Source organism: Bison bison, unplaced genomic scaffold (genome assembly GCF_000754665.1).
Source record: "Bison bison bison isolate TAMUID 2011002044 unplaced genomic scaffold, Bison_UMD1.0 scf7180017864110, whole genome shotgun sequence".
Taxonomy (NCBI): Eukaryota; Metazoa; Chordata; class Mammalia; order Artiodactyla; family Bovidae; genus Bison; species Bison bison.
In genome coordinates, this window is record NW_011494682.1 from 2,332,775 (window position 1) to 2,342,990 (window position 10,216).

General features: G+C 34.1%; 1 protein-coding gene across 1 annotated transcript; it reads left to right on the plus strand.

Annotated features, from left to right (window-relative positions):
* The first annotated feature begins 510 nt into the window (after positions 1-510).
* Positions 511-9,981, plus strand: IGJ (immunoglobulin J polypeptide, linker protein for immunoglobulin alpha and mu polypeptides). The gene is made up of 4 exons (XM_010839107.1): positions 511-701; positions 3,736-3,859; positions 8,153-8,233; positions 9,082-9,981. The coding sequence occupies exons 1-4, from the start codon at positions 638-640 to the stop codon at positions 9,284-9,286; spliced, it is 474 nt and encodes a 157-aa protein (XP_010837409.1). The 5' UTR covers positions 511-637; the 3' UTR covers positions 9,287-9,981.
* The last annotated feature ends 235 nt before the right edge of the window (positions 9,982-10,216 follow it).

Consider the following 10,216-nt stretch of genomic DNA (forward strand, 5'->3'; position numbering starts at 1 on the left):
CCTCTACCACACTTGACAGAACACTTATCCTGACCCTAAATTACATGTGTAAGTAACTCTTGACTGGTGGCAAAGTGCTACTTGGCACTGTCCACACTTCATTAAAATAATTTGTTATAGATGCATGGTTTATATAATAGAATTACAAAGCTATAAGGTTGAAAGAATAAAAATATCAAATACACAGTGTTTCATTAGCTTAGTAATTATATGTCAATATTTGCTCTTATAAAAATAAGTTTCCAGGGGAGGGGGTTAATTTGTATCCAGGGATTTATCCAACTTGCTTTGGGAAGGCAGTCTACCCGAGTTTATTTTTCAAGGAAATAATGGCTTAAAAATATATCCACCTAACTTCTATTTACTGTGTTTTCTTTTTTTGAGTGTTATAATAAATGTTATTTAGATGTCAAAACAATTATCAACCACTTAAGACTTTTAAGTGGTCGATAGTTATTTTGACATCCTGACCACACACTAAATTGCAGAGTTCAACCGCAGTTGTGATCTTAGTTTGTTAGCTGCCTGGAGTGTTATTTTAAGAAAGCAGAAGCCCCATCATTTGCACACTCCTTATAGCTCACACACCTTAACCCTGACTTCTTAGCTCCAGTTTTTCAAAAGAAGTGAAGTCAAGATGAAGAATTGTTTGCTTTTTTGGGGAGTCCTGGCCATTTTTGTTATGGCTGTTCTTGTGACAGGTATGTGGTATTTTGAGCATGAACCCAGGTAAAAGGAAAAATAGAATATAGATCTGTTCTTCAGATTAAACATTTATGTTTGTGTTTTGGTTGGACACCTAGCTGGCTATGTTCTTCTAACATGTCTTAATCTTTGTATGGGCAGTGGTCTTTAACATGGACAAGACTCATTGTAATTCTTTTCATTCTTTTTTCTCTTATATGTCTGCCTATTAAAACTTAGAAAATAAAATAGATAATTTTTAGATAAGTATAGATAGTTATACTATGCAAATACCCATATTGAATCTTGAAAATCAGAATTCTCTCCTTGAGTGTCTCAAATTTATAGTCTGGAGAAATGAGGTAATAATTGTTGTAAATACAATATAGAGTGCATTAGGATTTTATTTCCCCAGAGAGGCTGGTATTAGTTCTAACAACTTTCCTGGATCCAAGCCTACAAATTTATTATGACCCTTTAACAATATTTAATGTTGTACACATTTCCTGGAACTTGATGGCTGAACTTCAGTTATCTTGTTTATTAACTTTTCAAACTATTGTAGAAATGGATTATTTTCTGAATATAAAAGTATAGTGTTAATAATTTTCATCTAGAAAGGTATGTGAATTAGAAATGATATAATTTGATATATATTGTTTTAAGACTTACTGAATTTATTGCTTTTTTTTTTTTGAGCTTATTGTTCTTTCAGGACAGTATGATGTAATTAAGAATAGTAATTTTACATATACTTTTCATTAATTTAGTATTAAGAATAATGACTTTCTAATAATATTTAAAACATAAAGATAGCAGTAGTAAACCATGTATAATATATGTACCTATATATAAAAATACATGTGTTTATGAACATATTTATATACCTATAAACATATACATGGAATATATATAGCCATTTATATATAAAAGAGCTGTAACTTATTAGTACATACTATATTCTAGATGTTATGCTAACTGCTTTACATATTCTATTCCATTTAATTCTCACAGTAACCATTTGAGGGTAAGTACTATCATTATTTCTGACATATCCTTGAGCCCATTGAAGTTTAAAGAGGTGAAATAACTTACCTAAGGTCACACAACAAGCATGTGGTAGGTGGAACTCAGGCCATCTGACACCATTCTGCCTATATAAGAGAATCACCTTTTTGGTAAACTCATTACATTCATAACTAGTATGTGCTGTCTGTTTTCTCACTTGAACTGAATTAAGTTATTTGATAAATATTTATTGAGCCACCTACTCTGTCTCAGGTGTTCTTGGAATAAAGTAAGGCATAGTCTATAATAACAGGTGTATTAGGAAAAATATTTCCTGTTGATGAAACAGAAGTTAGACTCTTATAAGTCTTGGTGAATTAAATGTATTTTTACATTTTCCTGGTAGGTATATTAGGCTACCTAGTATTCTTATATAATAACAGTAAAGATACTTTCCCCCTAGGTTTCTGGCAAGAAAATATAACATGTGCCACAAACAAAACGTATATATTTTATTTAAGACTTAATAGTCATCATATACTCAACTCCATCTATATTTTTGGTCAGGTATTGCCTGCTTATTTGTATTTTAATGAGAAAAACATTTAAAAGTCACTAATACAAGAGTAGGGAAGAGGACACCTTTTAAATCATCTTACTCTTTTCAAAAAATTAAGAATTATATTATTATCTTAAATTGGCTTCATAATGGTTTTTCTCGAATACCGTAAGACTTTTATCAGAAGATTTATCAAGAACTTATGAATAAGGACATAATAATGCATTATAAAGTACTTAAAACAATTATAAGTACAATAACAATGATCTTAAATTGTTTTTGTAATGACTGTATCATTAAGACTGAAATACTGCAGTTAGGTCCTTTCTGCTCTGAGATCAGGAATAATTAGATGTCCAGTTACAATTTATTTCCTTATCATTTAACCTTTATAACTTGAATTAATGTGCTAAGTCTATTTTTTAAATTGAGATTTGATGGAAGGAAATTTTAAAGGTCACTTAGCTAAAATTATAGGAATAAAAAAGATATTTAATATCATTATTATTGTTTAATTATCACTGTTAAATAAAGCTATTTATTGTTACTTCCTCAAATATCTGTTAGTTGATCTAAGTACAGATAATAAGAAATTTTGTTAAATCTTTGCAGCACTTACCAGACATTTTATCTAATATTCAGATTGGACAGTAAATGTTGACATTTACAGTTACAGCTTTAATAGTTATTTGTGTATTTGCTCATTTGTTATTTTTTTCTGTACACATGCATATTAGATTAAATAGAACTTCTACCTAACAACATATTCTAAACTGTTTTAGCAAGTTTATAGCACTTTACGTCTATAGATACTATATCTTTAAAAATAAGTCTTATCCTTAATGAATTAAATCATTATGCCATAAACCTGATTGTTATTATGAAAAGGAAGAATATAATTAAGTTTAGGGAAATTTTAATGGAGAATTTGAAAGTCTTAGCAAATTAGGTTATCTCGAGGAAAATGTGCATGTTCTTAGCATAAGGGAAAAAAAGTATGAATGGGTGTTCAGGAAGGGTGTTTTTATTATAAAAAACCGGTTTATTTGTTCACTTTTGAATAAAAAACCGGTTTATTTGTTCACTTTTGAATAAATATCTCTAGTCCGAGAGAAATTCAGTCTAGATGTTTGTTTTCTCTCTCATTTTGGCATTTGGCACTAATACAAAGCTCTATCATTCAGAGGGTTGTGCCTCCATTAAAAGCATTTGATTAAAACCAGAATTCTTTCAGTTCATGTTCCTGTAGACTGGTCCAAGGAAAAATGAGAAAATTCCTTTTGGAGTTCATCTGTATTTCCTTCACTATGCTGTGAGATTCCACTTAGCTAGTTTAGGTTAGGAAAGAGGAAAAATGGAGAAAGCTGAAACTGATCAGCCAATAAACTTAAGTTTTCTGTTGGGGAGGGTGATAAATTAACTTGATACAAAGTATGAAATTAGACTTTTGGTTACCTTTCTTCTTAAAATATTTATCTTTCAAGCCCAAGATGAAAATGAAAGGATTGTTGTTGACAACAAATGTAAGTGTGCCCGGATTACTTCCAGGATCATCCCTTCTGCTGAAGATCCTAGTCAAGACATTGTGGAGAGAAACGTCAGAATTATGTATGTGGTATTTCGTGCTTCATATTTTCATTTTGTAAGCAGATACTTTCTGATATTAGTGGTTGTTTGCATGTGATATCTATATCTTTGCTTCTCTTTTCGGTGGGTAACATTTGTGGTGGTTATTTAGTCGCTAAGTCATTTCTGACTCTTGTGACGCCATGGACTGTAGCCTGTCAGGCTCCTCTGTTCATGGGATTCTCCGTGCAAGAATGCTGGAGTGGGTTACCATTTCCTCCTCCAGGATAGAACCCAAGTCTCTTGTGTCTCCTGCATTGACAGGTGGGTTCTTTACCACTAGCGCCACCTGGGAAGCCTAAGTATAACAGCTTAAGTGAAGTCGCTCAGTCGTGTCTGACTCTTTGCGACCCCGTGGACTGTAGGCCACCAGGCTCCTGCGTCCATGGGATTTTCCAGGCGAGAATACTGGAGTGGGTTGCCATTTCCTTCTCCAGGGGATCTGCCCGACCCAGGGATCGAACCCTGGTCTCCCGCATTGCAGGCAGACGCTTTAACCTCTGAGCCACCAGGGAAGCCCGTATAATGGCTTACATGAGGTTGAATCTGGGTAATGGGCTTAAGCCAATTATATAGTTGGGAGCAGAGACAGACGTTTCCAGGCAACCTAAAACCAGTCAGCTACATCAAATAATAACTGAAGGTTCGGATCTAGTCATCAACATGCCCTGTTTATATGGAGTTATTTCAGTTTGAATCAGAACTTATATTTGCCCTTGATCAGTTCAAAGTGAAACTTGAGATAATTTTAAAAGGCTTGTTTTGCACCATATATGGACCACAAAGTACTTCACCTTGTATTCAACTTCATCTGTCTGCATAAAAGTATGGTAGACTAATTAAATTTACTACATTGATTTCATCTCCACTTGTATATTGGACTTCAGATACTCATTTCATTTCACACATAGTCTTAAGTTATAAACTATGAGTCTTATTCAATAGCAAAAACACTAATAATATTTAAGAACTGAGATTTCTATTGGATCCAGACATTAATGTCTCCTTTGTGAAGTACTTCTACTACTTTGAATAGTTTCCGTCCTGAATCAAATACCTCTTATTGAAACAGATCATAGTATTCAATCCCATGTAATCAATAGGAGAAGTATAATATGCTTATGAATTTGTTTTGAGTTCTGGCTGTCACTAAATATTAGTAGCTATGTGCTATGGTATGCTAGTTACTTAACCCTTCTAAACTTGAACTTTCTCATCTCTAAATATTAATAGGAAAATAATATGTGTTCATCGGGTTATTGTAAAGATAAATTGAGATCTATTCCTTTTAAAGACTATGTAAAAAAAAAAAAAGACTATGTAGTTCCTGGCACATTTTCAAAAAATATTTACTGTTATTTATTCACCTAACCTATGTGCCAGTTATCATTATGCCACTACCCTTCCTCAAATCCTTTTGCTGGTTCCCCCAATGTTGTTACTAGGATAAATTACGAATGTTTCAGCCTAACCTACAGTGCTCAGCATAACTCTCAAGCTCTTCCATGGCCACTTCTTTTTCATTTTATGTTTAAAAATTCAGTATGTTGCAGTACCTCTTTCTTCCTCTTTGTTTTTGCATAATCTAGTTCCTCTGCTTGAAGGACTCTTTCTTGCACCCCTCTTAGCCTGGTTAACTCTTCAGCCTGCATGTCTTAGCTTAGACATCACTTCCTTGAGCAAGTTTTCTTTGACCACTCAAGTCCATAACACTTAGTTCCCTGTTAAGTAAGTATTAGTCACTCAGTCGTGCTCAACTCTTTGTGACCCCATGGACTGCAGCCCACCAGGCTCCTTTTTCCCTGAGATTTTCCAGGCAAGGATACTGGAGTGGGTTGCCATTTCCTTCTCCAGGGGATCTTCCCAACCCAGGGATTGAACCTGGGTGTCCTGCACTGCAGGCAGATTCTTTGTCGACTGAGCTACAAGAGAAGCCCCAGTTCCCTATTAAGGATAGAATAATTGGAGAAGCGTGTATCTTAAGAGAATGGCATCAATGACACTGGCATCTAAACAGTGTTGAAGAGGAGTGTGTCTCTTATATTTAAATCTCCAAGGGCAGATTTAAAATGATACTCCAGGATTCTCTGATTTATCTTTTTTTTTTTTTAACGACATGATCCTTTTTATGATATTTTATTTACTGAAATCAGGCAGTTCAGTAACTTCATGCCATTTCCCTGATGTATATTGATGCTTCTTTAATCTTATTTCTGAAAGTTCTATTATCATTGCTGTGTCATTGTGGCATTATTCCCAACTCCATCACTTAATGATGTTATGACTTTGGGCAAGTTACTTAACTAATTTGAGCCTGTTCCCTAAACTGAAAAAAAGGGATATGTATAGGTATGTATATATACACATATACTTCATAGGGTTGTGAGGATTAAATATGATAATATATAAAAGCACTCAGAACAGTAGTCCCCAGTGCAACACTCATATGTGTCTGTTCTCTTACTTTTCTCATTATTTAAAGCATTTTCTGATATTACTAGAGATTTTGTAATGTAATAAAGAATAGATATGTTCATTCATTCGTTTATTAATTTGACAAACATTTATCGAGTGCTTCTGAAAGCCACTGAGGATTGGAGCTGGGGATACAATAATTTATATAAAACACAGCCCGTGCCATCAAAGAATGTACAGTCTAGTAGGAAGCTGTAAATAACTGAAAGGGCATTTACAATGCAATATTGTAAATGCAGTGACAGGAATAGGTATAGGATGTTACAGGAGCACAAAGAGGGGCGCCGAGGCCAGTCCCTGGGGAAAGTGGGAGAGAGGCAGGGGGAGGTAGGAGAGGGTATTTGGAGTAAGTAGTAGAAATGTGTGTGGGTGATGACAGAGTTGATAGGGAAAGCAGATAATTCCAAGAAAAGGAATCAGGGTTTCTGTGACAATTGTATGAGATCATCATGTTAACATGTTCATCATAGTACCAGGTAGACTGTAAGTTTTTAGTAAATGTCAGGGCTACTACTGTTTTTGTTATCTTTAACACTTAGAGATGAGAAAATCCTGGTAAGTTTTGTACGATAGCAAGCAGTTGTTTACATCTGACACATGGTGTAAAGAGGGTGGTGTGGTTAGAGATGAGATGAGGTTAAAGAGAGATGAGGCTGGAGAGTTAGAGGTACATCATGCAGTGCCTTCTATGCTGTCTTAATGATTACCTTGTTTTCTGTGGGGAGACACTGTAGGCTTTAAGCAGAGAAGGAAATTAGGCTTGTAGTTTAAAAAGACTGTTTTGGCAATAATGTGGCCAATGCATGGGAGGGGTCAAGACTGAAGGAAGGTATTGCTACAAATTAGGAGAGAAGGGTGGTGTCCTGAATCAAGTTCAAAGATGCAAAGTGTTAGAGCCAGTTGAACTGTGAGATGGATTCAGACCTAGGTGGTGACAGAGAGGGAAGACTGAGGGATACAATCCAAAGTTTTAGCTTGGACACATATGTGGATAATGTTGCTAAATACTGAGTTAGGAAAACCTGAGGTTTGGGGGGATCTTTTGGTAGGGAGCAGTGCATGTGAAGAGGAATGATGACATAGATGAAAAAATATAAAAGTTAATGAAATCACCTGAACTAGTTGATGTGTTATCTAATTTTTCATGGAAAACCTCCAAATCAAAAGGTCTGGATTCCAGTTCCAGCTTTACTACTTAGTACTTGTGTGAATTTGAGTAGGTCACCAACCTCTCTGATTTGTAATTACTACATTTCTAAAATGTGATCCTTAGTATATTACTGTCCATTCATTCAAAATATTGGACATATTCTATATGACACACCTATAGCAAGGCACTGGGATGTGTAAGTGTTTTTGGCTCAAGGAATTTATAGAATCTAGAAACAGCTATTCTGTAGGTAAGCAACTATAATATGGCAGTATAGTAAGAGTATATGAAACATTAATGAGACTACAGATGAGAAGTTTACTGAGGGGTAGAAATGGGATCAAGGTAAAAAAAAGTAAGAGAAAGTAAAACTTGAGCTTATTTTTAAAGGAAAACCAGGGATTTACCAAGTAATAAAAGATAATTGATAGAGGAGTTGTTGTGAGGTTTATTTTGAATGAAATTGTTTAAAATGTAGCAATTATTGTGAAATGTGAGTAATAGTGTTACTAGAGAGTATTTATAGAGTGCTAAATGTCCTAAATGTCTGAATGAAATAGTAAGTAATGTCCTAGCAATATACCTATTACCAAAAACAGCAGTATCTGCTAATTTCATTATTCTTCGTTTTCTCTTTTTATTTTTTTTAGTGTTCCTCTGAACAGCAGGGAGAATATCTCTGATCCTACCTCACCAATGAGAACCAAATTTGTGTACCATCTGTCTGACCTGTAAGAGATTTTCCTTCACACTAGTAAAGATACCTAAGTCAATAACTTTTCATTAAACTTGTTAGTAAGAATGTTTTTGAAAACATATTGGGGTATAAACATTTACCAATATCGTTTGAACTTTTGAATACATTAATTCATATGTTAATTATTGCTGTGCTGTCCTGTCCTCAGTTGTGTCCGACTCTTTGCAACCCCATGGACCTGTAGCCTGCCAGGCCCCTCTCTCCATGGGGATTCTCCAGGCAAGAATACTGGAGTGGGTTGCTATGCTATCCTCCATGGGATCTTCCCAAGCCAGGAACTGAATCCAGGTCCCCCACACTGCAGTTGAATTCTTTATTGTCTGAGCCACCAGGGAAGCCCATGTTAATTATTAGGCATCACAAATTCATAAAATTTCATAAATAAAGGTTAGCTCTAAATTTATTCTAAAGACAAAATTATTTCCATTAGTACAAGAAGGACCAATTTGTCTTTTTAGTTCACTAATTCAGACCCATTAACATGCAGGTGTTTCTTTGGAAACCATAGAATCCAACATGAAAAAAAACACCTTCCTTCTTCATTACTGTAAATAATTAATTTAATCCTACTATACAGTTGGGAATAAATTTAACAGAGTGGAAGTTACTGAATAGTGTACACAATCATATATATTAATTCATTGCTTACTTTCAATTAAAGGTTGAAAAATTACATCAATAATTCTGTATTATAGAGAAGTTGAAGTCTGAAAGGAGTCATCCTTTGTCAGAACTAACTGATTTTGGATAGAAATGTATAGTCACTCAGATTCTGAGGCAACATTTGATGGGGAGTGTCTAACGTGTGTATTTGTTTTTCAGGTGCAAAAAATGTGACACTACAGAAGTGGAGCTGGAAGATCAAGTAGTCACTGCCAGCCAGAGCAATATCTGTGATAGTGACGCTGAGACCTGTTACACCTATGACAGAAACAAGTGCTACACAAACAGGGTCAAACTTAGTTACCGTGGTCAGACCAAAATGGTGGAGACAGCTCTGACCCCTGATTCCTGCTATCCTGACTAACGCAAGTCATGCTGGCTGCACAACTGCTTATCTTGAAGGGCTCTCCATTTTGATTGCAGGTAGTTAATGTATTTACTCCTGATGAATTTGAAACCATGATTTTTTTGGGGTGGGGATAATATAAAATTAACTACCCCACCCCTACCACTGGCAAATAATTGAAATAGTAACACTGTTAATGTTTTTAAGGTAAATTTCTAGCATTTAAAAAAATAGATGAGGGGAGAAAATAAAATTCAAAAAGTAAAAAATCAGGAGGCATAATTAAATTTTGCTTTTTTTTTTTGGCTTTGCCCTAGAGAGCCTGAGCTTTTGCACTTTCCGTATTATTCTCTTTAAAAAAATATCACTGTGCAGAGAATATTTATATATAAATATAGGTCAATTATTGTCTTCACTATAAAAATAATAATTGGAAAACATGTTTTGGAAATATTCATAAAATAATTTAAAATGAGATCTCTAATATTTATGAAATAAATTAGCTGAAAGTGACATAATTAAATGTATAATTCAAAAATACATTTTGATATAACAGATTTGGGAGCAAATGATAAAAATTTTTTTAATAAGTAGGACAGTATAAGAAATTCCCATTGAAATCACCTCTGTTGTAACTAAATCTAACAAATTATGTACTCCAAAATATGTATTCTCTAGCACAGTTTGAACAATTAAATAGATTCATAAGCATATACCTGTGTGAAATAATTTATTGGTAAAAAGTTTGCTTGTGTTAACTTTGCTGTATGTAAGTTAAAATATCATTTATTACTGAGAAACAGGTTATAAGTATAATCTAATTATGCATTAATCACTAAGTTCAAACATGATATTTGAGATAGCTTTGTCATTTTATACCTAAAACTAAATAAAAAGACAAAGTCCCTTCTGACAAATATGTTTATTATGGCACATATATACTTTATG